The sequence below is a fragment of the Aspergillus foveolatus genome (genome assembly GCF_047715535.1).
Source record: "Aspergillus foveolatus strain CBS 279.81 unplaced genomic scaffold BDW70scaffold_3, whole genome shotgun sequence".
Lineage (NCBI taxonomy): Eukaryota > Fungi > Ascomycota > Eurotiomycetes > Eurotiales > Aspergillaceae > Aspergillus > Aspergillus foveolatus.
The window spans coordinates 384,253-410,578 of NW_027396067.1; the positions used below are offsets into that span (position 1 = coordinate 384,253).

General features: G+C 50.6%; 12 protein-coding genes across 12 annotated transcripts; 4 read left to right on the forward strand and 8 right to left on the reverse strand.

The window, feature by feature from the left end:
* Window positions 1-1,010: 1,010 nt before the first annotated feature.
* On the reverse strand, window positions 1,011-3,251 carry BDW70DRAFT_127625 (uncharacterized protein). Its single transcript, XM_073735291.1, has 3 exons — window positions 2,308-3,251; window positions 1,644-2,229; window positions 1,011-1,571 (listed from the first exon to the last, which is right to left on the reverse strand). The coding sequence occupies exons 1-3, from the start codon at window positions 2,845-2,847 to the stop codon at window positions 1,123-1,125; spliced, it is 1,575 nt and encodes a 524-aa protein (XP_073600194.1). The 5' UTR covers window positions 2,848-3,251; the 3' UTR covers window positions 1,011-1,122.
* A 219-nt stretch (window positions 3,252-3,470) lies between these two features.
* Window positions 3,471-5,203, forward strand: BDW70DRAFT_127627 (uncharacterized protein). Its single transcript, XM_073735292.1, has one exon. The coding sequence runs from the start codon at window positions 3,714-3,716 to the stop codon at window positions 5,142-5,144; it is 1,431 nt and encodes a 476-aa protein (XP_073600195.1). The 5' UTR covers window positions 3,471-3,713; the 3' UTR covers window positions 5,145-5,203.
* Window positions 5,156-5,953, reverse strand: BDW70DRAFT_155873 (uncharacterized protein; the record flags this gene model as incomplete). The annotated part of the gene is made up of 1 exon (XM_073740110.1): window positions 5,156-5,953. One exon carries the CDS (start codon window positions 5,951-5,953, stop codon window positions 5,156-5,158), a length of 798 nt encoding a protein of 265 aa, XP_073600196.1.
* A 488-nt stretch (window positions 5,954-6,441) lies between these two features.
* On the reverse strand, window positions 6,442-8,281 carry BDW70DRAFT_127629 (uncharacterized protein). The gene is made up of 4 exons (XM_073735293.1): window positions 7,689-8,281; window positions 7,482-7,640; window positions 6,932-7,426; window positions 6,442-6,879 (listed from the first exon to the last, which is right to left on the reverse strand). Exons 1-4 carry the CDS (start codon window positions 8,024-8,026, stop codon window positions 6,870-6,872), a joined length of 1,002 nt encoding a protein of 333 aa, XP_073600197.1. The 5' UTR covers window positions 8,027-8,281; the 3' UTR covers window positions 6,442-6,869.
* A 129-nt stretch (window positions 8,282-8,410) lies between these two features.
* Window positions 8,411-10,080, reverse strand: BDW70DRAFT_127631 (uncharacterized protein). The gene is made up of 6 exons (XM_073735294.1): window positions 9,878-10,080; window positions 9,685-9,820; window positions 9,429-9,597; window positions 9,281-9,364; window positions 9,141-9,224; window positions 8,411-9,081 (listed from the first exon to the last, which is right to left on the reverse strand). The coding sequence occupies exons 1-6, from the start codon at window positions 9,894-9,896 to the stop codon at window positions 8,734-8,736; spliced, it is 840 nt and encodes a 279-aa protein (XP_073600198.1). The 5' UTR covers window positions 9,897-10,080; the 3' UTR covers window positions 8,411-8,733.
* Window positions 10,081-10,280: 200 nt separating this feature from the next.
* BDW70DRAFT_127634 (ubiquitin-conjugating enzyme E2) lies at window positions 10,281-14,227 on the reverse strand. The gene is made up of 6 exons (XM_073735295.1): window positions 14,132-14,227; window positions 14,068-14,082; window positions 13,914-14,006; window positions 11,297-13,865; window positions 10,869-11,245; window positions 10,281-10,809 (listed from the first exon to the last, which is right to left on the reverse strand). The coding sequence occupies exons 1-5, from the start codon at window positions 14,147-14,149 to the stop codon at window positions 10,869-10,871; spliced, it is 3,072 nt and encodes a 1,023-aa protein (XP_073600199.1). The 5' UTR covers window positions 14,150-14,227; the 3' UTR covers window positions 10,281-10,809.
* Window positions 14,228-15,151: 924 nt separating this feature from the next.
* On the forward strand, window positions 15,152-15,769 carry BDW70DRAFT_155877 (PRKRIP1 family protein; the record flags this gene model as incomplete). Its single annotated transcript, XM_073740111.1, has 1 exon — window positions 15,152-15,769. The coding sequence occupies one exon, from the start codon at window positions 15,152-15,154 to the stop codon at window positions 15,767-15,769; it is 618 nt and encodes a 205-aa protein (XP_073600200.1).
* On the reverse strand, window positions 15,698-17,895 carry BDW70DRAFT_127638 (chaperonin-containing T-complex subunit CCT3; the record flags this gene model as incomplete). Its single annotated transcript, XM_073735296.1, has 6 exons — window positions 17,735-17,895; window positions 17,613-17,679; window positions 17,356-17,564; window positions 16,712-17,302; window positions 16,025-16,662; window positions 15,698-15,974 (listed from the first exon to the last, which is right to left on the reverse strand). Coding segments are annotated over exons 1-6 (1,613 nt in total), but the record flags the coding sequence as incomplete, so codon positions are not given.
* Window positions 17,896-18,239: 344 nt separating this feature from the next.
* Window positions 18,240-19,187, reverse strand: BDW70DRAFT_155879 (uncharacterized protein; the record flags this gene model as incomplete). The annotated part of the gene is made up of 1 exon (XM_073740112.1): window positions 18,240-19,187. One exon carries the CDS (start codon window positions 19,185-19,187, stop codon window positions 18,240-18,242), a length of 948 nt encoding a protein of 315 aa, XP_073600202.1.
* A 229-nt stretch (window positions 19,188-19,416) lies between these two features.
* BDW70DRAFT_127640 (putative Zn-dependent hydrolase/oxidoreductase family protein) lies at window positions 19,417-21,217 on the reverse strand. Its single transcript, XM_073735297.1, has 4 exons — window positions 20,897-21,217; window positions 20,808-20,849; window positions 20,121-20,756; window positions 19,417-20,060 (listed from the first exon to the last, which is right to left on the reverse strand). The coding sequence occupies exons 1-4, from the start codon at window positions 21,109-21,111 to the stop codon at window positions 19,682-19,684; spliced, it is 1,272 nt and encodes a 423-aa protein (XP_073600203.1). The 5' UTR covers window positions 21,112-21,217; the 3' UTR covers window positions 19,417-19,681.
* A 402-nt stretch (window positions 21,218-21,619) lies between these two features.
* BDW70DRAFT_147084 (bifunctional AAA family ATPase chaperone/translocase BCS1) lies at window positions 21,620-23,177 on the forward strand (the record flags this gene model as incomplete). The annotated part of the gene is made up of 2 exons (XM_073738665.1): window positions 21,620-21,778; window positions 21,846-23,177. The coding sequence occupies 2 exons, from the start codon at window positions 21,620-21,622 to the stop codon at window positions 23,175-23,177; spliced, it is 1,491 nt and encodes a 496-aa protein (XP_073600204.1).
* Window positions 23,178-24,101: 924 nt separating this feature from the next.
* Window positions 24,102-26,203, forward strand: BDW70DRAFT_168728 (uncharacterized protein; the record flags this gene model as incomplete). Its single annotated transcript, XM_073742537.1, has 2 exons — window positions 24,102-24,757; window positions 24,913-26,203. The coding sequence occupies 2 exons, from the start codon at window positions 24,102-24,104 to the stop codon at window positions 26,201-26,203; spliced, it is 1,947 nt and encodes a 648-aa protein (XP_073600205.1).
* Between the last annotated feature and the right edge of the window lie 123 nt (window positions 26,204-26,326).

Here is a 26,326-nt window from a genome sequence, read left to right on the forward strand (position 1 = left end):
AACCTTGAAATGCACATTCACAGTTCACTTGAAACTCCCATCTTTTGTAACTGCTCGAGTCCAAACCTCTCTGCCCCCAATCACCTGCCCTTCACCTCATCGGACAAGGCCCGGATCATTTATTTATTTATTTTTATTTTTATTTTTTTTAACCTCTGTTCCCCGCCTGCTCGATGATATAGAAGCTTCCTCCTTACCTTTACTTCCACCAAATAATAGCAGGCAATTTACCACATATTGACTCACTTCGAAGCACACGGGTAATCACATTACCCACAAATATGCCGAGAAAGTGTTGGATGCAACTACAGGAAGTTCGAATGTCCAAGTTCCCATTTATCCAGGTTGCTGTTTGCCTAGCTTGGTGACGCAAGCATCCAGTGAAAAGCTCGCTATAGTACCCCGGCGATAGATTTACTGCTCAAAAGAATACTAATGGCAATATTTCGTACTTGATAATACCCTGTATATAACTCAGAGTCGCACATAATGCGTTATACACCATGGTTCCTGAAATCTAGGCGGCAGACGATCTTTCTCATATCGCGTGTTATGGGGATGTATGCTGCCTAGTCGCTCGACCATGGCTTCAAGAACTCTGTTTCACAAGCTGTCCCAAATATGCGAACCCAGGATGTCCCATAGTAACCCATCCATTGACTGCGCCAAACCGTCCGGGTGGCATTAGGAGTCGTCCAATCATTTCGTCCAATCATTTGCTCTAGACCCGTTAGGTCCTCTACTTCGTCCTGAAAAGCTGCAACACTGGGGCTGTTCTTTTTACTTGACTGATAGGAACGGCTTTGTACGGAAGGGGTAGTGGGAATTCTGAACTATAGGCATTGCCTTGGACTGGGTGGTCCTAAGGGAATTCAAGCAACGCGGCGTCGGAGAAGTGAGTTTAGCACGAACATAGGTAAATTAGAAAAAATGTACGATTTATAGATGGTGGCTATTGTTCTAAGATAAGACACAACCTCACTGATATCTCAAGTCATACTGCTGGCATGGTATATAATAGCATTTGAAGTGTACGCAAAAAGGTATTATAGCATCGTAAACATCAAAAATCATGCATCCCAGTCCCATGGCCACATCCCATCCTCGTCCGCATTCTTAGCCTCACGTTCCTGGATACGGCTCGATCTTTCTCTCAGTAACTGCAGAACTCTGGCTGCCCGATCTGCCAAAGATGGATAATATCGACTTTGATCTCGTAGGCTTGATAGGCTCGTTCTCAATTCCGCTGGGTTTATCTCCATTCTGTGCCTGCTCCTTAGCGGCAAGAGCCTTTGCCTTAGTCTTCTTCTCTCTAGCCTCCTGCGCCTCCTGCGCCTCTTTGATGCCCCTACGGACCTCGGATGTGGATGCACCCTGTGCGGCCGTGGTCGTTAGAGTCTCGGTACTGCGAATCGGAGGCGCCGTTTCCGTTCTCATTCCCGTTTCTGCCACCGTACCCTCAGCAGACTCTTGGTTCATCTTCTCGATTTCCTCCTCTGTAACGAGGCGTTCGTTCTCAAGACGGGCTTCACGGCCACGTTTGTGGCAGTACCAGAGGACGAAGAGGAGGACTGTCCATGCACGATTAGCCAATTAAACCAAGACTCAAATAGCACGGTGCGAGGTTACGGTAAGGAACTTACTAAACAAGGCCAACGACCAAAGCACATTCATTCCCAGAACAGCCGGGAACCTCGCTCTCAAGAACGCCATGATAGACCTCAACATCCCCACAATCGCGGCGGGCTTGCCCACAAGCTCCTTCAGGCTCGGCACTGAGATTCCCATTTTATTTGCCGCCGCCGCTGCCTTGCCAATATTATCTACATTGACACCGCTACGACTTGCTCGTTCCGCAGCGACGGCGATCATCTCCGGGGCTATCGACTCAGTCCATTTCTCAGGGAGTCTTTCGATTAGTTTCTGTAAGAAGCTGGGAAGGTTCGAGTATGTGTCTTGTAACTGCTTGTTGCCGTTTGTTAGAAGCATCTCGAGATCGTGGTATGCGGTTGGAACGCCGTTGATGAGGTCCTTGAAGATGAGCTTGAATTTGCGGAGGAGTTCTTGTGTTTCGTCGGATATGGAGAAGACGCGGTTGTTGTCTGCAGCCAGGTTGAGTTTGTCTAGGATGGCGGTCATGTCGGCATTCTCGCGTTGTTGTTCGGTTTCGCTCGAGTCGTTGGAGGCCGCGGGTGCGGTTTCTGGGATTTGGGGTTGGGGTTGGGATGCCTAGGAATGAAGAGAGCATTAGAATTTTTCTTCTGATAAATAAGTTGAAGAGCTGTCTGCTATCCAGGGTAGAAGTACCTTCTTCTCGCTCTTCTTCCAGATCATACTCCATGGCCGCCTCTTCTTCTCCGGACTCTTCGATCTCTCCAATTTAGCGTTCTCCTTTCCCTTCTCATTATCCCCTGATGACTCTCCAGTCCTAGCCATGACTTTCTCCGCATTATTGTCTCCAGACAATGACGGTTCCAGACCGGCTGCTGACTTTCTCCGTTCCTGCTCCCCCAGCTCTTTGCCAAACTCCTCGATCGGCGACTTCGGCATCTGATCCTGACCTTGGGTCTGAACACCAGCAGACAGTGCTGGCTCTTCATCTCTATCTCCATCTCCAACTGGTGCTGGTACTGCGTCTTCTTGGCCAGTTGGGGCAGACTCGGCTGTGAGAGTCTGCAAAAAAGCTTCGTCCTCCGGTGTCAGGACCGGATCGTGGGATCCGCGTCGCCGTGGTTGTTGTGTCTCTGAGACCGAGGCTAAGGCTGGAGGTGCCTTTGCGTTGGCGTTGGTAGTCGCATTGGTACTTGCCCCCGATTTGCTTTTGAAGAAGTTGTTGAATTGCTGCATTACGAACTGCGTCTTCAGAGCAGTTCTGGGCCTTTCTGTTCTAATGAATCTTGAAGTGTAGAAGCCTTAAATATCACTCTCGACTATAATCAGGTGTAAAAATCTCTAACCAAGGTTTTGTGGCCTGGACTCCCCGGGAGAGCGTTCTGTCAATCTGAGTTGGCTGAGAGACACTGGGCGTGACACTGGACGATGATGTAACCTGTGGCGCAAAGATCTACGCTCTCCACGTTTAAGCCACTGCACCGCCACTTCAATCCAGTTTTTGTTGGCTTTGGGTGATTTTATTGGTGGATTAGGTACTTAAAGTTGGGGCGCCCTATCACGGATCTTGATTGCATGAACCGTGGTTGATGTGCCAGTCAAGATAATTTGATATGCCAAGGCACAAAAAAGGAGAAGCATGTGGAACTATCATTTCGATAGAGGAGCTGGCAGATTGTGGTAAGTCATGGTTCGATTGACCCATGGATAAGGTGAGGTTATGGTTCGATAACTATGCTTCCAGGAACCAATCCAAGAAGAGTGTTCGACATCTGCAAATCCACTATACCTACAAAGTACCTTACGATTTCGGGTAGATTAACTGCGGTACCGAGTGTTGGATGGGCCGATGGGCCCATCATGAGTTGCAGGAACGTCTAGTCAGTGATAGAATAGGTAAGCCCTTAGCTCCGATTCGTGCTTTTGCTCCGAAATAGCATCATCACACAGCATTCAGCTATGGCTCCTTCAAATTCTTCCCCATGGATAGATTGAATATTCCCCTAGAGGCTCTGATTTGGAGAGATTTCAAAAGAAAAGGAAAGAACAGGTGATTGCATTGAACGAGTTCGAAGTCCGAGAAGAGGAGCAGGAGGGAGAAGATGCCCCGCTACCCCACCGTAGCCATTATCGGCGCTGGCCCAGCAGGCATTTCAGCCCTAAGAGCGTTGCACGATGAGAAAGTGTTTGACAAAATCCGAGTTTTTGAGAGAAGAGATCGCCCCGGCGGAACCTGGAATTACGATGAGACGCCCCAGCGGTTTCCGGGGACATACCCAGGCACGGCTAGTCCGGTGCAGGGACAGAAACCGTCCACATTTCCGCAGAGGACAACGCCGGCGTGTCCCCCAGACGACACAATGCCGACGGCGATGTATGGCTGGCTAGACACGAATGTGCCTGCAGATTTGATGGCGTTCACTCACACTCCACTTCCGGAGGAGAATTCTTCTAAATCCGTGGAGAGGTATGGGGACGGGAATGCGACGAGGCCGTGGTATACTGTTGCGCGATATCTCCTTGAATTGGTTGAGGGGCTTCAGGGGTCTATCTCGTTTGAGACCACGGTTGTATCAGTGGAGAAAACATGGTCTGGTAAATGGAGGTTGACGCTGAGGCGGCCGGAGGCCGTGGAAGGGGCGACAAGGGACTTATGGTGGCAGGAGGAGTTTGATGCGGTGATAGTTGCTACGGGACAATATAGCGAGCCGTTTCTCCCGAAGATTCCTGGACTGGATCGGGTCGTAAAGACTCATCCGGAGACATTGGAGCATGTGAATGCGTTTCGGTCGCGGGAGCAGTACGCCAGCAAGCGAGTGGTGGTTGTCGGAGGGAGCTTCTCGGCGAGCGATGCTGTGGGGGATATATACATGCTCGTGCGCGGTCCATTATATGTCTCGCAAAGCTCGCATAGCCCGTATATAACGGAGACGTGGAACTTGCCGAATGTCGAAGTGAGGCCGACAATCAGTCAAATCGAGGGCCAGGATCGTACAAAACTCAAGCTCACATTTTCTGACGGCTCCAAGCTGGACGATGTTGACAAGCTTATATTTGCGACTGGATACCGGTTCTCTTTCCCATTCTTATCTCACCAGCCTGTTATAAAGGCCGACAGAGTACCGGGAACATATCAGCATGTCTTCAAAATCGGCGATCCATCCTTGGCTTTCCTCGGCCTGGTTAGGGCGCCTTTGCTTTTCCGGATGATGGAGTACGAAGCTGTCGCGGTGGCCCGATATTACGCCGGACACGGAGGCGAGCTACCTAGTAAAGGTGACCAAGAAAGCTGGGAGGCGGAGCAGGTGAAGCTCAAAGGAGATACATATAAGTTCCACGACGTCACAACCGAGATGAGGGAACATATGGACTTCTTGCGTGACCTAGCCGGTCCCCCAGCTGCTGGAACCGATGCATACGAGCTACCACAGGTTCCTGATGTGTGGCTGGAGAAATCTTTCTCAGTGTTTCGGCTCAAAAACGAGTATTGGGGGAGGGTAAGGCGGGAAGCGAAGGCTCATAGGTCAGAGTAGAATAATATAACCTAACAAGTGGGAGCGATAATCTCGCAAAACCGATTCCGACACCCAGCCATCTCAGCATCAGTAGTCTGCCTCTCAAATTCCGGCTCCTTTTCAGCCTGTATCATGGCAAGCCACTTCCCATACAGCGCGCGCTGCGACCTGACCGGATTCAACCGTAGATCCTCGACACGATTGTACACAACGTTGACCCGCCTCAACGACGGTAGACGAGCGACCTGGGCGCACAACACAGCCCATGACAGTTGATCGCCCAGAGGGCCATTTTGCACATATAGCGGTGCGGGGTAGAGCCGCAAATACCGTATACTATTGCGGGCAGTGTTGGAAAAGCGATCAAGGAGGAAGGTCAGAGAAGTTGGATTAGACGCAAATCCAAAGGTCACACCGGAGAAAAGGACTGGGATCGCTTCGTGGTATATCTGATGGTTTGTTACCAGGAGGGCGACGGGAAGGTGCAGGGCAGGGCGCCGGGTGTACTTCAAATTCAGCTTTTGGTGCGGGGACGGTTTATAGGCTGCGCGACGGGGAGTTGAGGGGCCTCGTTCGACTGTGACTTGAACAAGCTCAGACGATTCCGACGACGATGAAAAGGCGTACTGGTAGATGAGGAAACGGATCTCTGCCGGAAGAGAGAGGAATCCTGACGGTGTTCTGGGAGCGAAATGGGCGACTGTGCGGCAGCTGGTCTCAGACACTGTTTCCGACTCAGTCTCCGAGAGGCAAACGGTCTCAGACTCGCTGCTGTATAAGGAGAGAGTATCAGACTCGTGGTGGAATTTACGGCGCTTTGGCTCCATGGTGACGGTGGACATTTGGGCGTAGTGGACGATGACGATGCGAGGATGTGTGAGGCTGAGAGAGTGTGCTGCAAACTTACATCACGAGCACAGCCCGCAGCCTAATCTTCTTCCTAACTGGGTAATGCTAACAGTGATGAGGATCTCGATGTCTAACTCTTCATTCAAATGTATCTCACTATGTTGCGGGCATCGGTGCTGAATCCACCGAACGAGGGAGAACGAAGAGTTTACCTGCCGCAAGCCCTCAAGTTATTTCTCGCCGAGAACCCATCCAGCATTACTGTTTGGTGTCTCAAGATAGTAGGAATATGAGACCAATGCTCTACCACTATGCTGCCTGGCTGGTTGTGTACCGCTACTCTGCGGATTACATGTACCTACCTTCTACAGCACGCGTAGGCTCTGTAGGTTATCGTTTACCGGAACCTAGATTTTACACAGGTATACCCCAGACAAATCCCAGGCCTACGATTTACCAAGCTCGAGTCTTAGAAGCACATAAGCATTATCTGGTCATATATTATATTCGTCTCCCGGCGGCCTCTTCAGACCAGGCAGTGGTCAAGTACCATGAGCGACTCAAAGAGTGGAGGTGGCACAACGGTGCAGAAATAACAATGGCAGGTGGTTGGCAGTCTCTTTAACTCGCAAAACACAGACCAGAGCAGCGAACAGATATTAAGAGGCGTGGTGCAGTCGACGCAAACAAGTAATTAGGCAATTTTCATGGCGTCAATGCCGGCAGCCAGCTTGGGAGAAGCGCAAATTTCAGTTAAATAGACAGTTGCATGTTGTTCTGGCAGTCTGGAGTAAACGATGTGCTTTGAACTCGGTATAGAGATTAATTTTTTCTCCTTTTTTGGGGGGGTTTTCTGTTTCTAAATGTTGTGCACCATGTGGATTCCGGGCGAGATCACTTCCAGCTATGAGAGCATGAACGTTAGCGTTGAATATGAGTGTGAACGGAATGAGTACCTCATCTCGCCAAGATCATCCATATGATTACACATGGCAACGAACAGATCAAAGAAGAACTTATGTCCCATTTCCATCTCGAGTTGCATGGTCCCGCTGCGCTTGAAGATGTCGCGGGTACGAATGATCATGGCCAGGTAATGGGCCCGCAGACGGGACTCTGAGTCCGGTGTATTGTCGTATGCATACCGCGCAGACCGGAGTAGGATCTCGATTGGGATACCAGTTTGCAAGCCCTGCTTGCGCAGAGCAAGGTCCTTGAGCCCTTCGAGGCCATACTTCTCGGCCGCGCAGTACACTGCAGTATCCCGGAGAACGAGGTCTCCCACTCCAGAGTGAAAGATCGTCGACTGGCTCAGGCCGCTGCCGCCTGGGTGGTTGGCGTCCTGGAAGCTCTCGAGTTCCCATGTCTTCCGGCCCTTTTTGGGTTGTAGGCGCGGAGTATAGTCACCTTTATACAGGAACTCGAGAACGCAAGACATAACTTCTGGCTCTCTGCATTGCGTTAAATATGCCATTTATTAACACGGACATGGGCATTTATACATACTCGTCGGGCAAAATCAACGCCTTGTTCACGCTTCCGGCCGGGAACTGATCCCTAAGCACCGAGTCAAAGTACGGAGATCGAGACAGAATGTCTTCATGAGCTACGAAAAGACGCTGATCTCGACTCACGACCAACGTTACTATGGGACTATGAAGCGGACTGCCACGAGCTGTTAGCACTGATTTCTCCTACCATGCACTGACTCACTCGTCCATCGAATTTTCCAACGTCTCCTGCATCTTCACCCTCGCATGTCCATCAAACGACCTCCTAGAGGCCTTGGAAGCCTTAGCAACCTTGTCCCTTGAAAAAAAAGAGCGCTTGACAACCATGGCGTTGTCGGTGCTATCCATCCACTTAGCCAGGAACGAGACGAGAGACAGCCAGGTGTAGAGGCAAAGGAGCGACAGAAGGAACCAGACAAGGGGAAAAGAGCGGACGGCGTAGTCGAAAACAAATGACGTAGCCGAATCACGCACGTTGCATGAAAAGAGTCCTGGGAGCCTTTCCAAGACAAAATCCGTCTCGTAGCTGAAGGCCTTCATTGAAAACCGACTAGTGACGCTCGAGATGGAGCAGAGTCCTGGAAGGACGGCTTGCGCAGACGCGCATCTACTTTTTTTCGTGAAGAAATAAAAGTAGATGCTCGCGGCGTGGATTGTCGACTCTGTGAAGCGTGAGGAAAGAAGAGGAGATAGTACGAAGCCGGGAACGACGAGATATAGGCAGACGCGCTATCATGTGACGCTGATAGGCAGTCATGTGTGACAGTAGTTGGAGTGATTGGAAGCTTGAAGATTAAATGCCCTATTATGCATAGAGAACCGCCCAATGAGGGCTAGATCAGGCGGCCGTGCTGAAGGATTGGCGGAACTTACTGGGGCTTACTGGTTTGGACCTCTGGGAAGCGGAGATAGACCAATACGGAGTACTTGATGTAGCAGGAGTGTATTGGACAGCCTCTTATTAACATCAACGAAATGGTGAGTCAGAACAAACACCTCATGGAACTGAAAGACGGCAAAACACACCCCGAAGGATAAGAATACATGCACTACAAGAGGACCAACCAGTCAGATAACTCCAGCAATGAGAATCGATACAGATTGCGAGCTCGCTCGCTCAATCGAGAAATGGCAGGTATTAATCAGCCATAGAAAACAGTAGTAAAAATACCAACAGCACCTCCATGCTTATCGCCTACCAATTCTTTACACCGTACAACCCAAAAGCTGTCACGGCAGAGTGCATATTAGGCGGCAGCCTTCTTGCGTCCACGCTTGGGCTTCTCAGCAGCAGGCTCAACTTCGCTGTCTTCGACAGCCTTCTTCTTTCCACGCTTGGGAGCAGGCTTTGCTTCTTTGGCTTGACGACCACGCTTCGCAGGCCTGCGCTTCGGCTCAGGGGACTCATCTGCGCTGTCATCGGATTCGGACGAAATGGCAGGAACTTGCTTTGGAATCCCCGTTGGGGTCCTCTTGGGCCTCTTGGGCGAAGCGACCTCTGCGTCGTGGTTGTCTTCGTCAACTTGCAGGCGGGTGCGCTTCTTAGTCTTGGAGCTGAGGGACTTCTTCTCTTTGGTTGCGTCGTCATTCTCTTCCTGTAAACGAGCTGGTCAGTGCCATGTAGTTCTCTCATCTCCGGGGAAAGCATATGTACATCGTCTGCATGTTCGGCTTTCTTTGCTTTCTTTGTTTTCTTTGCCGGAGTCTTCTTCTCTTCAGCGGCGTCATCTTTCTCTTCCTGTAAGCGTGTCAGCTACTTTGCGAGTTCCCTCATGGCGATGGGGTTCTACGTACTTCATCTGCATCCTTTGCTTTCTTGGCCTTAGCTGAGGGCCTCACCCGGAAGCCGCTGCTGCCGCGCACATTCATCTCAGGATCCTGCACGATGTCAGCCATGTGCTCTTCTTGCACACATTACGGATACAGGCCAAGAAAAACATACACCCCTCCAATCCTCATCGTCGACATGGCCCTGAACCAAAGCCCTTGCAACCTTCTCCTGAAGCTCAGCCGGGAGATCCTCATATCCATCAAGCGTCTCGAGGTCTCTGTCGTCACCTTCGCCAACAAGTTCGTTGATATTGGCGATGACCTTGGGGGTGACACAACCCCTAAGGCGCTTGTCAGTCAAAACTCTATCAGACCATGCCATTAAAGTGAAAATGGTGGTATCGACGATAGAACGCTGTGCAACTTACCAGTGTCTCCAAAACCAAGATTGGAATCTCTCCGTGTCGACCCAGCTGCCTAATCGCAGCTCGCCTTTGGCAATCTTGATCTTCTGCTCTTTGCATTCCTTGTTTTGGCAGCCTGCGCGGCCGGTAGACGCTTGTTCTATTTTTTCATTAGAGTCCCGTTTCCTTGAAGTGGTGGTTAGATTCTTAGATTTACCTAACCGATATGATGGCATGTTGACACGACGTCACACTCTACGTAGCTTTCTGGATTATGCTCTTCAAACAGAGAAGAAAAGGAACGAAGAAAAAAAAAAATAAGAATATCGGGAAAATAACTCAAAAGTTGATACAATGAACGATTAGAATTCACGCAAAGAATGAAAGAAAAGTTTTGGGAGACGGTTGGAATGAATGAAGAGAGTCAAAGGGCGGCGGCTGGAAAAGGACGGGACGCCGACCATGTCCGCAGGGACGCGAGGCCCCCCTTGTCGTTGCCTGCTTGCAACCACCTTTGGTTGTTCAGTCTAATTTCTTCTTTGCCTCTCTCTGGATCAAGATTAGGGGAATATGGATTGATTGAAATATCGTGTAAAAATAAATATTTCAGGATGTTGAGACATAAAAGTGCACCTGTGCTCTACGATTAGCCAAAATGCCAGGGCATTTTCTCCAAATCAGAACCATGATCGCTCTAAAATTCTGTCCAGACTCATACTTGACATTTATACAGAGCAGCTCCTCTAGGTCCCTTAGAAGCGTGTTTTCTACTTCAGCCTTTCGAGAGCAGCCCTCCCTGCCCGGTAGAGCAGGCTCCAAGCTCTAAGACCTATTAAGCCCCTGCAGATAGTCTTTGCTTATCAGGAATTTGACTTTGCAAAGGTACAGCGAGCGGTGCAAGCTGCTCCTGGGTGTCTTTATAAGACTTCATATGTATAAATCTTCGTGGCTGAAAACAATGCCACATCCGTTCTGCGCTTTCTGCAGCCAAGGAGCTCCATAGGCTAGAAGAGCGAAGCTAGAAAGCGTATCACCCTGGTAGTACCAGCGTTTTAATCATAAGGAGGCTTGTCATACATCCTGTTGCGATAATAAGATCGACTATTTATGGGAAGGAAATGCAATCGAGAAGATATTTGTGTCCGGAGACTATTGCTAATCACATGAGTTTAAAGTACAAACCGGTCGGACCCTTGCGAAGCACTTACCTATGAGACCACCCGTGCTTTGAGATCCGTTTCCAACCTTTCCAAAGCACTGACGAGTTTCTGTAACAGCACAGTAGCGCCTAGGCTGAGACGAGAGCAGAAAGCAGACGCCTGAGAGTCCTGGTGAGATTCCGAAACGCCGTTATGATGCTCAATCATTACTCGTGCTTCTTGGATGGCTTTCTGTAACAGTTGTGGACGTGGAGAGGGTGGTCCAGGGAGATAATTCCAGGCTAGGACATCCTCGAGGCCACGGATGGGATGTTCAAGAGCATGTATAATGAATCGGCGGGTCAAGAGGAACACCTTCTCTTTGTACTGGGACGATTCAATCGTCCTGCTGCCTTTGGCGGCGAGACTTTCATAGCCCGCCTCGTCTGAAAGAGTCTAAGTATGAGTAGATAGATGAAGAAATGGCGGAAACTCACTGTAAAATGGATCCTGCACAAGAATCAACCCCATTATAGAGACTAGCAACTGCAATACAGTGGACTTTGCTGGTGACCATCTCTCGTCAAGGTCCCGGGTCGGCCATGTCCCGAGAAGGCTGAGACAGATCTTGCCGTCTTCGGACAAGTTCGGGTTGATAGAGCCTTGTCCAGGCCCCCAAGAATGAAAGAATGCTGAGGGGGGTGAATGAGGGAAGTCTGAAGGGAAGTGCATGTCAACCACATATGGCGCATGCTCATATGGGGTGTTTTCGGCACCGATAAACAATATTCGTAAAAGATCTATCCTAGATTCCCATGATCGGACGAAGATGCCGAACGGTAACGAAGATTCGAGGATCGCAAACTCTTTGCGAATTCGCTTCATCCGTTCCGTGGACGAGCCAGCGTGATTCTGGCTTATGAAGTGATGGTCAACGGGAGGTAGGTCTTCTAGCACGGTGAAGCCCGGAGGAGACAGCGTCGGCACGGGAAAGCTAAGAATGGCTGGCAAGCCGGATTTCGTAGGTGCTGGGTTAGGCGTGCCATCAACAGCAATCTCTCCGTCGTCAGGCATTGGACTCTCCAAACAAATCTCCGACACTGTCATTACCAACCCAGGCTCTATTGTCCCAATCTTGAGCTCGCCCTCTTGTGAAGTGATAAGTTCATTACAGTTAGGCAAGCCGTGGTTATCATCTTTCACAATACACTCATTGGCGGTGGCACCAGCGAGAGTACCTTCGTTCAGATAGAGCGAGGAATCATCCTGCACGTTTGGAGTGGCAGACCCGGCGGAAGTGATAACTACCAGTATTTTCTCAAAAGGAACCTGAATATCACGACAGCCGCTGGCGCCTGGGAATCGAACTGTGATATTGCCGCTAGTATCCTTCGCGACGATCATGCCGAAAAAATCGTTGGGAGGTGCCGCATCATTATTTTGAATGCTGTACCGCCGACGCAGAGAAGGTGCGCGTACAGTAGTCGTATTCCTAAACCACTCAGAGGAGATGAGTGCGGACTTTATTGACTGGAGATATGATGACGGGTCGAGAAACGCATCAGCAGCAATGGAGTGTATGCGACGCGGCTCATTCTCCTTAGGTATATCATGCGGTGTTGAAAACATAACCGATTGACTAATAGACGCCGGGGAAACAACGACAAGATCTCCCAAATTCTTGCTCAGAGCGGGAAATGTGGTAAGTTCATAGACAGACACGTCCGTGATTGTATCCCCCAATCTACCTAAAGAACAGCTAGGGTTAAGCGAATTGCCACCATTGATTAACTCAATATCCGTATCCTGATACCAGCGGACGGACGCTATCCGTTCTCGGCTGTCAACTGTCTGAACGATACCAAGTTGTTGGATACGCAGTGTCTCGTTGAAGCGGCCACGAGCGAGACGTGACACAGTTCGTCTGTCTGCAGTATGAAAGTTAATAACACTGACGCTGTCTCTCAAGGCAACCATATCTCCAGGATATAGCTCGTCTCCGCCTGCGTCACTTGGTAGAAGAGAAGTGGCAGTTTCGGTAGTGCAGCTCCCGTTCTGCCACTGTACGGTGATCTCCGTTTCGGCCGAGACAATTCGAAAAATATTCATGTCATACCCAAAACTCTGATGGGATGGAACCTGACAAAATCCAGGATACTTCACTTGGGCATGTGCTGGGTTATAAAACCGGACGTAGGACCCGACATCGAACACCGAATCACAACTCCCTGCCAAAGAGTCCTGGTTTGGAGATCGCATGAAATTGCATCTTATCGCATCTTGCTGCAAGGTGGATGCTCTCAGCACCTCCTCAGTAGAAACATCGTTTGAATGTCCATCAGCAAACACGTTGGAACACAGCCAGTGTACGTGGATCCTTTCTGCAGGCGTCGCCAGCACATAGCCCTGAACTACTGATGTCTGGATTCCGAGCGGACGATCGGCTCTGCTGAGATTCGATCTTTCAGTGAAGACCGATTGGCCAGGGTAATTTGAATCAGTTCCTGTAGTCCACACATACTTTCCGTTCCCTACATCGCGGCTCTTCAGGTCTTCTGACAATATGGCGGAAGCAGGGTCCGAGATGGGAAGCTCTAGGGCGTATGGGTCAAGAGGTGACACAACTCTCGAGTCTGGGAGGAGGAGAATGACATCGTGTTCAACTTCCTGGACAAGTCCCAACTTCTGGCGGTATATGATATAATCACCTTCTGAGAACTGTTCCTGTCCCCTTAGTTCCGATTGTGGAACATCGTAGAGCAAGAAAGGGCCTGCTTCCTCAGATGCAGAAGATGCCTCGTATCCCTTGTAGGGTTTCTCGGTGAACCTCACTGGAAGATAGTCTCCTGTAATAGGGTCGCGTGGCTGATAGATGATTGGCTCAAGAGTACATCTCCTGGACGCACCAATAATCGTGCCACTCATTGTGTCATTTTCACAGAAATCGCGTTTCACCGTCTCACCAAGCTCGTAGACACGATCAACAAGTTCGAGGTCATTTTCGTGAATAAGAGAGCTACCATGCGAGGGCTGAATAAAGATCACGAAAACGTAACCTTCCGGGGGCTTATGATATATTAGAATCTGCCAGATCGGAGAATATCTTTGACCTACCGTTGATGTAGCAATAAAAGAATCAACGTCCTCTTCTGGCACACCGTCATATGTGTCGGTCAAAAGCTCGCCCAGCAGTTCCGGCTCTTCAAGCTTCGATAATGTCAATACATGGTATTGTTGATGGGTTGGACATGAAAACCAGGCAACGTACATCATGAGGGCTTCTCTACTCGCAGCATCAGTCCAGAACGTGAGAACATATCCACTCTACTTACGCAGACCCGCCCTATCATAGGAGGGTTGGATTTGAGTCGACATATATCACCAGCGATGAACTAGTGAGCGAGCGTTGGCATGAGCCCATCAGGTAGACCCGAGCCCCTCCAGTTCCATTCCACAACTGTACATGAGCAACCTGACCGAGAGCTACTTACCTTGGCTTGTGGTCCAGCCTCAGAGGCTGCGGCAGATGAGCCATTTACTGAGTCCATAGACCTTTCTCCGCTGCCAAATAAAGATAGATAAGATGTTGGAGACTGGCTTTTAGAGGCTCAGACGGATAAGAAGAATAAGCCGGCCTCTTGATTGACTACTGATGCCAGAGGTATGGTATGATTGCCAGATAGCTTTATGCACTATGGGAATAGGGGTAATTCGAGTCTGGCCCGATCAAAGAGCTATTAATATAGTTGACGACAGCCAAAGAGGAGAGGCCTGACATTGCGAGAGCGAGCGGGGGAATATGGAGATAACCCAGGAGGACAAGAGACTTGCCCAGCCCAGCTGGCTGTCACATGCATAGAGGTCGCTTTTGTCCTCGACTGAGAATCAACCAAGTTACCAACCTCGATCTCGATCATCGAGTCGCCATCATTTTTGGGTTTGACCGCCGCGAGAAGAGAGCCTGATCGATGTATCAGAGGCTGAGGCTGGCTAGGCACTCGAGCGGTTGGCGGAGCAGTCGCCCATGAGCTTAACCACTGGCGATCGCCCAGAGCCCAGAACCATCCAGGACCCAACATTTTTCGTCGTCATCAAACTTCTCCCACAGCACAGCTACCGACGGTACGCTACCTAATCTGCTCTGGGCTCTTTTATTTTCTCCGACGACGCCAGAATCCTGTCATTTACTTCGAACCTAACTGCGTCAGCCGCGTCAAAGTCGAGTCCCACACGACCCGGCGCAACGTCCAGAATCACCAAACCTCGCCTACCAGACCTCTGACCGTCCCCTAACCCTTCCCATTTTAAGACGCGCGGGCAACACCACCCTCACAACCAGGACCGCAGTCAATATGTCCGAACCAGGTCCCTCCTCAATCCCCACGTCCGCCGACCCCCGGAGCCACCGCCCAACAAAGCGGCGCGCCGTATCCCCCCATAGCGAACAGGCAAGCGTAATAAATTCGCTCTTCCGAGACCCGTCAAAAGAAATAAAGCTCCCGACGGCTTCGACCCAAAAAACAGCCTCATCCCTCCCAGCGCCGCCGGAAATCGTTGCGAACGTGCAGGGGTCGTCCGCCGGTGCAGGGTCCGGAGAATTCCATGTTTACAAGGCGAGTCGGCGGCGCGAGTATGAACGGCTACGGCTTATGCAGGAGGAAGTTGATCGGGAGAAAGAAGGGGCTGAGTGGCAGCGGAAGCAGGAAGAGGTGAGGAGGAAAGATCAAGAGAAGACGGAGAAGAATCGGCGGAGAAGGGAGAAGAGGAACAAGGCGAAGGCAAAGGGAGCCAAGAAGGATGCTAGTGCTGCTGTGGCTGGGGCTGATGCGGGGGGTGCTGCTGAGGGCGGGAAGGGGTCGGATGAGATGGATGTTACGGAGAAGGGCGTAAAGACGAATAAGACCGGTGAAGAGGACCAGACGGAAGCGGCTGTTGAGACGCCTGGAGTTATCATCCATGATGATGAGTAACAGTTGAGGAGGATGTACAATATGAACAAGATACCCATTGAAATTTATTCTAGGATGTTCATACATATCAAAGATCATGGCATTAATTACGCATTTTTTTATTCCATGGTCCTAACGTCTAATCATCGCCGCCGGTGGGCGCAGCCGCCTGCTGGGCGGTCTTACCACTGCAGATATCATCAACGCGGAGCAGCAGGCATGCGGACTGTTCAAGTTAGCTGATGACCATGAGCCAATAAAAGAAAGGATACTCACCTCGACAGCTGTCTTGATGCTCTGAAGCTTGACGGCTTCTGGCTCCCAAACGCCATACTCCTTCATATCGACTAGAGCGCCTGTGTCGCCGTCCAGACCCCATGTGGTGTGGCCCTCGACGTGCTTAGCCCTCATGCGTGTGAGTACACGAATAGGGCTTGCACCAGCGTTCTGTGCCAGTGTTCGGGGAATGATTTCCATCGCATCCGCGACGGCCTTGTACGGCCACTGTTGGACACCTTCAATAGACTTGGCTAGCTGGCCTAGCTTGACGGAGACGGCCATCTCAATAGCACCACCGCCAGGGCACAGACGGGGGTGGAAGATAACATTCCGTGCGACGGACATGGCGTCCTGGAGATTACGCTCGATCTCGTTGATGATGTCCTTGGAAGGACCGCGGAGAAGGATGGTGCAAGCTTTGGGGTTCTGGCATTTCCTGAGGAAAGTGAAGTATTCGTCACCGATCTTCTCAATCTCGAAGAGACCGCACCCGGTTCCGACATCGGATTCCTGGATATCATCCACACGGTTGACAATCGTTGCACCCGTTGCTCTGGCAATACGGTTGTTGTCCGTTTTCCTCACTCGGCGAATTGCTGTGACGTTGGCCTTCATCAAGAAGTGTTGTGCAAGATCTGAAGAGGTTAGAGAAACAATCCGACCCTAGGAAATGGGAGAATATACCAGAGACGCCCTTCTCGGTAATGACAACATCGGGCTTCAGAGCCAGAATAGCGTCACACATGTGTTTGACCTGCTCCTCTTCAATCTGTAGGATACGGTTCCAGTCATCTTCCTTCGTAATCTCAATATTGGTCTGTGATTCACCCTTCTTGTACTCCAATGGGCAGTCCAGCAGGATAACCCTGGGGTTTTCAATTCTTCTCCGCATCTTGGGGTGAGTAATATCCTTGTTGACCATCACACCATCAATAACCTCACTGTCCTCAATCTGACCACCGGGAATCTTCTCAATACGCGCGTATCGCTTAATGTCGACCTCCCTCTTTCCACCACCGGCATCAAAAGACACAGTGCGGACCGCCTTCAGTGCCAAGTCGCACATCAGATCCGACCACCTGGAAACGAACTTTGTGCCGATAGATGACTTAATAAGAGTGTACATCGCCTTGTCGTCATCAATGTCTACAGGGAGCGAAACTTCCTCAATGATTGCAAGTGCGTCGGCGAGAGCACGTTTAAAGGCCGAGATAATGACGACGGGGTGGATGTTGCGTTCGAGCTGAGGGAGCGCCTGGGCAAGCATTTCACCAGCTAAAGAGTCAGAATCCTTTGTATGTAAAGTCAAGAAAGGCACAATGAATTACCGAGAATAATAACGGTGGTCGTTCCATCTCCGACTTCCTCGTCTTGTGTACGACTCAGTTCGATCATGCTCTTAGCGGCGGGGTGAGACACCTCGATTTCTCGAAGAATAGCGTGACCGTCGTTGGTAAGGACAATTCCTCCCATAGGATCCAGAAGCATCTTCAGCATGGCCTTGGGGCCCAGACATGACCGGATAATGTCCGCAACTCTGAATATACGTTAGGACGGAGCGGGGTGGGCTGGAGATTTCACGTACGTCTTTGCGGCAGTGATATTCGACAACTGAGCTTTGCGACCAACCTGTCTCTCACCAGAGTTGGTGTCTACACCCTGTCAGCACTGCATAGAAAAGGGGGCCGACTTCGTCGGATAGCGTACTCATCACCACCACCGGTGCCTGCATTTTGGCGGTGTTTCTGGGGTATCAGCGGGAGAAGCGGAAAAGCGACTGAAATACCCGCAGCGACAGACAGAAATTCAAAGTCGAAAGGAAAGAACGTCAAACAGCCGCGTTGCGAGGTGTGAGATCTGGAGTTGCTGTGCCCGCCTTCACCTCAAATTTCCAGCGCTGCTCGAAGTGGGATTGCGGACTGGAAGCTCACCACCGCTATCCTTTTTTCGGACTAGTTTCAATTCCCCTGTCCTTTTATGCCTCAGGAATAAACTCGGTCTTAGGGATTTGGGGTTCAACAGCCTTCAACCACTGCGCGCACCCTTCAACAGCTAGGCAGCTATCAATCTCAGCATGACACTCTTGATTCGTCAGATGCTCAGATGTCCAGGGTGTAAGCACATCCAACGCATTTGATTCCAAATTACGAACCCTAATACTGATCAGGACCAATTTAACAAGAACTGATTCAAACAACGACTTTTGACATGGTCATTTCTTGAAGACATCTTTAACCCGCCGAGACTTCATGCGTACACGATCGCGCGCGGCCAACATGAGCGATGACAGACTCTCGCTCGACTGCTCCGGCTGGTGGTAATGATCCTGACTAGCTCGAGCCTCATACACATAGTAAGGCCCAGCGCACCTCCACGACATATACCCTTCCTGGGATGATACTCTGCAATCATGAAGGCTCGTAAGTAAGTAGCGTTCAGTAATCACCGTGTCCGCTTCAGACAGAGGAGTCTCCTCCCGTGTCGGAATGCCACACAGCCTAGAAGCACGACCACCGCCAACCTTGTCCTTACTCTTGTCCCCTTTGCCATCGACAGGTTCGCTCTCTATCTGTCTTTGCCCGTAAGTAGCAGGAACCCATTCTTGCCGTATATGACACCAAGTCATACTACCGCGACGCCGGGAACTATCATCATCCTCATCAGATCCCTCCGAAACCCGCTCAACCTCCAACTCCCTTGCAGCGGCGACCTTCGCAAGCATCTTCTTGAACCACTTCTCTGCGTAGTATGCATTACACTCTTTCATATCCATTCCCTGTTCATTTCCCGGCCCTGATTCTTGATTCGGCTCCGGTTCCTCCATTACTCGATCCAGGTGTCGGGAATGGGGTCGAGGGCGGCTCTGAGCCAAATGCTGTTCCGCCGTTAACCGTTGAACTCGCTCAGCTTGAAGTTCGCGCATGTTATTTTGAAGATGGAGAGGGAGTTTGGCGAGGGCGGCTTCGTCGAGTTGTGAGATGATTTCTTCCTCAGAGGCTGTTGAGTAGCCATCACCATCGCTTTCGGCGTAGATCTGCATTGGTTTCTCTGTTGCTGCACGACTGGAACGGTTGTTTCGAGGTTTGATGTGTTTTTTGATGGAGCTGAATGGGCGTGATTTTGCGGCTAGGGCGCTGCGGGAGGAAATGTTGCCTGGCATCTTGGTTTGCGTTGCCTTTGTGAGGGGCTACGGCGGCTGTTCTTCACAGTGTGCTCAAGGATAGAGTAGCCAGGATAGTCTGGCAGGGTATCTCGAAGAAGATTATGAATGTAAACTCGAAAATGAAAGAGTTTGTGGGAGACAGTGGAGAGCTTGGATTTTGTTGATCGATTAATTGGCCTAGGCTATCTGTGGATGAATTGGGATTTAATCCATGTGTGTGATGGTGTGGTGATGTCTCCATAGCAATGTGGTTGATTGAGAAGATAAACTGCACTCTGGAACACTGTTAACTGGCTGGGTGCCCATCCACTTGGTAGAGCTGCCTAAAAGAATCGGCGTGTGCAACAATAACAAACTTGGCAATAGTGTAGCAATTCCAATCATTATTACACAGGGGTATCTGAGCAGTCAAGCAACTGACAATAGATTATATGCCAAAAAAAAAGCGGAGAAAAAAAACCCCATTTAATGTGATCAGACTGTCCTAGACCTCAAAACTCTCGACTTTCTCCAATATCGCAAATATCAAACACTCCAGTCTCGGGGTATTCGTGTTTCTTCAATGCCTCTTTGAGCTTCCGCGGAGGCTCGAGGACATCCTCTTCTGTTAGCACCCAAGTCCCCCAGTGCATACCAAGGGCCCTCTTGCACTGGGTATCCCGGAAGATCTCAACAGCATCGTGCGGGTCTGCGTGCATGGGGCTCATGAACCATCGCGGCTGATACGCGCCGATGGGGATCAGCCCTAGATCGAACGGTCCCCGAAACTCACCTACTTGCTTGAAAGCAGGGCACGAGGGATAATTATGTTCAGGACTGTGGTCGTCAACATGATCTGGAAGTGTTGGCACCGATCGATACCCCGTATCGCTTAATGGAGCGCTCTGGTTAGCCGTTACACAAGTGGCGCAATGAATGAAGATCGCTTACCCAGCAAAATATACTTTGCGGCCTCCGGACTCAACGTACCACGAGGCCCAGAGTGTTTTGCATCGGTCAAACGGTGTTCGGGCACTGAGATGCTGGCAAGGCAAGCAGCCAATTCGAGCGGTAATGTCCGCCAGCTTTGAGTCGATATTTTCATCAGTTGTTTCTACCTGAGTGGCAGACTTCGATGGAGAAAGCAGTATATCGCGTTCATCCCACCAGTCGAGTTCTGTTGCATTCGGTATGCCGGTCTTGTCAAACCATTCTTTGTTACCTAGAGGAACAAAGAAATGGCAGTTCGGGTGTCGCTTATGGATATCTCGTACAGTTGGAAGAGACAAATGGTCGTAATGGTTATGAGAGATGACAACGGCATCAATAGTGGGAATATCCTTGATCTGACAAGGCGGCTCGGTATAACGCTTTGGTCCTAGCCATGAGAACGGGGAGCATCGATCCTCAAAAACCGGGTCAAACAAGACCCGGAGCCCACTCGGAAACTCGACATAGTAACAAGCGTGTCCCAACCATGTTGCTCGCAGAGTAGGTGTTTCGCGACTAGGCAAAAACACTGGCTTATGTACCGGGACGGTTGGAGGAGTCGTATCAGGGCGATTGGCCTTTCCACTCAACATGCGCCTGAATTTTGTCAGAACCGAGAATATTCCAATAAGCCAATGCTAGACTCACCACAAAAGCTGTGTCTGCTTGTCGAAAGGTGAAGTGAACGAGCTGTCGTAATCAGTATAGGGTTTAAGCCGAGCCATAGAACGACCTACTTCCATGGATTGTCAAAGCCATTTTTAACATGGTGCGCTTTTGCACTGGCATCTTCTGGAGCAGAAGAAGCAGGGGAGGCGGACAGAGTCAGAGCGTAGAGAGCAGCCGCAGTAGATGAGGCCATCCTGAAGTTGGTCGCAGTGAAGGCTCGTGGGAAAGGAGATGCCTTGCTGTAAAAGCCAGAGCTGAACCAGCGTCGCATAAATGGTGGCATGCCGGTTTTGGCCAAAGTTACCAGCTTATATAGGTAGGAAGAGAGGGGTTAGGCACGGAGTATGATATGTCCTTTGCGTTCTGTATGGATTATGAAGAGCTTCACCTCATCTTTCAGCTGGATCAGCCAAAAAAAAAAGGTGGCTGATGGTCATTCTTAGCCGGATCTTATGCTTGCTTATAGCCGTTATCCCCGAGCAGTCATTACTCCGGACACGGGCAACGAGGTTTCAATTCATCCGAATGGGTATTGACATTAACAATGCTATCCATCCGTCAGACTCCAGGCTGCAGGTTCCGCAGTAACGTATAGGCTCTAAGCGTAAGCTGCCTACCTATAATCTACCTGTAGCAGTCGTAGGCCCCAGGAACAGAGTCTTGTACAAAGGGCACATCGGAGAGCTAGGCAGATCGGCCCGTGTTAGTGCCGACCGCGGATGGCTAATCCAGATTGGGAGTCTCTCAGAGAGTTTAACAAAACTAAAGTCTCGACTCCGAATGATCTTTCGATGACTGGTACGGATCATACTGGATCGATATCTCCAGGGCTACCGGCGCCTGGGGACTCAATTGTCCAGCGAAGAAATGAGGCCATCCAGGCCGCCACGCAGCCGACTGCGGACGGGGGGATGCTGTCCCAACTTACAAGCAACCCTTTTTTCACAGCGGTGAGAACCGCCAAAAAGCGAGTTTGCTAAGTGATAGGATAAATACTGATGGCTTCTCTTTTAATAGGGATTTGGCCTTGCAGGGCTCGGTGTCGGCGCAAGGCTTGCCCAGCAAGGTCTTCGACGTGGCGCGGATCTGATTCGGAGACGGATGCTCATCGATGTCGAGATCACACACAAGGACGATTCATACCCATGGTTTCTGAATTGGATGACACAATATCAACAGTCACAGCTCAGCGCATCTCGGTCCCAAGCCAGCGGGTCTGGTTTCGTGGACTCGCTCTTGACAAAACTCACCCCCAGGATGCGCCAACTTTCAGTCGATACTAAGACGGTCAAACACTCGAACGGCGCCATAAACACCCATTTCACATTGGTCCCAGGGCTGGGTCGACATGTACTCCGCTATAAGAACACATTCATATTCGTCAATCGTATGCGTGAGTCCAAAGCTCAAGAGCTCACCACCGGCCGGCCGTGGGAGACGATGACCCTTACCACTCTTTACTCCCACCGTCATATTTTTGAAGATCTTTTTGCGGAAGCCCATGCATACGTCGTGAAAGCAAACGAAGGAAAGACCACGATTTATCGTGCCGACACCGCAACGTGGACACCATTTGGAGATCCGCGACGCAAACGCACGTTAGACTCGGTGATTTTGGACAAGGGCGTGAAAGAGCGAATTGTGGAAGACGTCAAGGATTTCCTGGCTACAGAATCGTGGTACCATGACCGTGGAATTCCCTATCGCCGAGGATATCTCCTGTACGGGCCGCCGGGTACTGGCAAGAGCTCCTTCATCCAAGCCGTAGCGGGGGAGCTGGACTATGACATTGCCATTCTAAATCTGAGTGAACGAGGGATGACTGACGATCGGCTCAATCGACTCTTGACTATAGTCCCGAAGCGGACTCTTGTTCTTTTGGAGGATGTGGACGCCGCGTTCTCGAATCGCCGCACTCAAACAGATGAGGACGGCTATCGCGGTGCCAATGTTACCTTTTCTGGCTTACTGAATGCTTTGGACGGCGTCGCGAGCGCGGAGGAGCGGATTGTCTTCCTGACCACAAATCACGTGGAGCGCCTTGACGAGGCCCTCGTGCGTCCGGGACGGGTGGACATGACAGTACGTATAGGCGAACTCACTCGCTACCAGGCTACCTGTTTCTGGGAGCGGTTCTACGGCGACTTAGACTCAACCGGGTCTTACAAACAAGCGTTTCTTGAACGGCTCTATGAACTAGGTCTTATTGAAAATGAGAACGGCGAGAGACTCGACCCGCCGCAGAGCACAAGCGCTGCCGCGCTACAGGGCTTGTTCTTGTATAATAAAGGAAATATGCAGGGGGCTATTGCAATGGCCGAAGGGCTGACTTACCGGATTCAGGAATAGGCTGGGCTTAGGCCTGGATTATTTGTATATTATGTGTCATGATGCAGATAGACTGCTTGATAGAGCCGCGAGTGGAAAATGTAGTATAATATGAAACCTCGTCAAGGGGGAATAAACTCCAACACTCCTCTCGGAACCTTCACCTTCACCTTCAACCAACCACCCCACCTTTGTCAATCTTATCATCATCAGTTCACCGCAGATCAGCATGCTTCTTTTTGTTATTGGAAGAACTTGAACCAAGTACAGTCTGTGCATAATGCAGCAATTGAACCCTCGACCAGTTGAACCAATCCTATCTGAAGTCCATTCTTCATAAGCCATGCCTAACGCATACGACCCCTCATTACATGACCTACGATCCTTCCATTCTTCAGCGCTTGGACAAAAGCAAATCAGCATCTCAGGTTTAGCACTCTCTAAGCGCTGTAGCTGTGAAGAACCGCCCTGCTGTGATTGGGACTGACAGCTCTCCGACTGACCATCGAGGTGTCGGCGTTAAGCGCCGGCGTGGGCTCTCAGGAACAACATGCAGGCCATCTGCTCATCCTTCACATCTGCAGGAGCCTCTCACCGTTGAGACCCTGATTCTCCACCGAAATAAGTTTGTGACGATTCTTGAGCCAAGACATGGCTGGCACGCACCTTATTAAACCGGCCGGAAGTCGGACTTCGCGCATAATGATCTTGATATACATATAGCCATGGCTGGATTTCTCTGCCTTCTGAGTTAATATCGCCCCCGGTCGGATCCTTAATACATTTTCTACTCTTACCATCTCCGCCTCATTGATTGAGTCGCCAATCCATGGTCTACGTACCGAAGCGACTGTTGTGCATGTGCATTTAAGAGGTTACATTGACTCTTGTGCATAGCATCAAGCGGGTCTTGTTTGTGAGCTCAGTCAAACTGAGCCCGCAGCTATGAGCAGCTCTCAATTTCAGTTGTTTCCACCCCCTGCCCCCCAGGGGGTTCCCAAGAATCCTTTCCGGCGAGGCCCCAGACAACCCTCAATTGACATCCAGTCAACGTCTGCAAGGCCGCTTGAAGATCTCAGCGGAAAAGAGTCTGAGGCGGAGGCTGTGGTATTCCAAGTTGTTGAACCGCGTAGCATCAAGACAACGCCGGAAGCACACGTTTCTCCTCTACCACCGCGCTCCGCTACGCCAGAGTTGAGGCACCCCCCCTCAACCGAGTCACTATATAGTTCGAGCCCGCAAGAGACGAGAGGGAAATCGCTTGCGAATGGAGTGAATCCCTCATCGTCACCTCCTTCAGCGGATCAATACGACGAACTAGAACTCAGACTTGCTCCGAGCCCTCCGCAGCCCTCTGTGTCTCCAGTCATCCCCATCAGGTCGATGTTTCCCCAGTTCAACCCTGATGCGCCACTCAACCAGCAACAGTACAACGACAGAATTTCGAACAACTTCTCACGGCCCCGTCCCAGACCTGCCGGACTCAAGCTTGATATTACTCCGGCTCCGGAGATTGACCGAGTGCTTGGGCCCAAGACGGTGCCAGCTGACGTCCACAATTTCCCGCCGAGCATGCTTTCTCCAGTCGAGATCCAATACTCGTCACTTGAGCAACTCAAGACACTCTGGGAGGTCGCAAACGGGCAAAGGGCCGATAATCTCTCGAAAGCTTACACCCTTCGAATGGAGCGGTAGGGCTAATGCTCCTCGATCTTCTGTCGGTATATTTGTTGGCTGACTTTGATTAATATAATAGCATCGATCCCGCAACATTCGTCTTTGGCGACCCGAGGTCACCTTTTTACACCATGCAAACATATTCTACAAACGAAATCTCCATGACAAGAGGAAATCCCTCCATCCCTAACAGCAACATTCCCATTATGATGTTGCAGCTCGAGGACCGGCGCCGCCGTGAACCCCCAAATGACGGACTCGTCTCGCACCTCTTTTCAAGGCTCGCCGCCATGCTTGCAATTGACCAGGCAGCCGAGCTGTCCAGACAACATCAACTAGCTCCTCCCGACGCTGCTGAGGTCGAAGCCAATGCGCTCAAGCGTGCAGCTGAATTAGAATCGTGCAAGCTTTCGTGGAACGCAATAAAACGGATATATGAGCTACGACACCCGTCGTTGCACCAAAACATTGGCGCTTTACATATCAGCGTCTCGACGCCCACAACCACAAACACGGGCTATGGGCAAATCCAAAGCCGAGAACTAGGGCAGTCTCGAGCGCCAACGATCCTCGTCACAGTCCCTCTTCCTAAGAACTCAGTCGATGTGGCTGCAGTAGCATCACCACGCACATCTACTCTTCCGCTGTCGGGATCCGAATCAGAATCCGACGAGCCTCTCGCCTCTCTCGACCTACGCACAATGACGCTCTCAGTCTCTGCTGTCGCTATCAACAATACAATTCCCTCTCTATACGCCATTGACTCTGTTGTTGCGGCTATACTCACCGTAGCGGTTTCGGATGTCTCTACGAATCCAGTGCTAGCTGATATGGCTTTCTACAATCTCGCGAGGGCACAGAAAGAGACACAGATGCAACCACCGCAACCACCGCAACCTGCACATACCGATAGGCCTAAACTCTTCGCAACGCTCGCCGAGCGCGACGATACTTATAACGATAATAATGATACCCCGTCTGTCCCCCTGCCTCTTCAGAGCCAAACCCTACTACAAACTCCACCGAAATCCAAAATCCACCGCAAATGGTTTCCCTCATTATCCTCCCTCCGTTCAAGCATTGCCATTTCCCGCCGTCGAAGAGCAAAAGCCAAAGCAAATTCACTCATCCCCGCGGCCGAAGAAATCGATCTAGAAAAGTATGGCATCAACACCTCCTCATCAAATTCAACGAAAAGAGAGACTAAGAAGGGAAGGAAGGGCACAGAAGAAGAACTACCAGGCCTAGCGCGAGGCATACTCCGGCTGATGTCTTGGGGCTTCAAGCTCATGTTCTGGGGGGTAAAGGTGGCACTAAATATTTTGGGGTGGGTATTGGGGTTTGTGATTAGGCGTGTTACGGGCGCCTAAGTTACGGTATAGTGATACTTGGCCTCGTATTGAGTCGGGGGTTGATAATGTTTTCGCTCTTTTCTGATCTTGCGTTGATACTCCTGGTGAGCTGGGCTAGGCGTATGGCTACAGGAAGAAGAG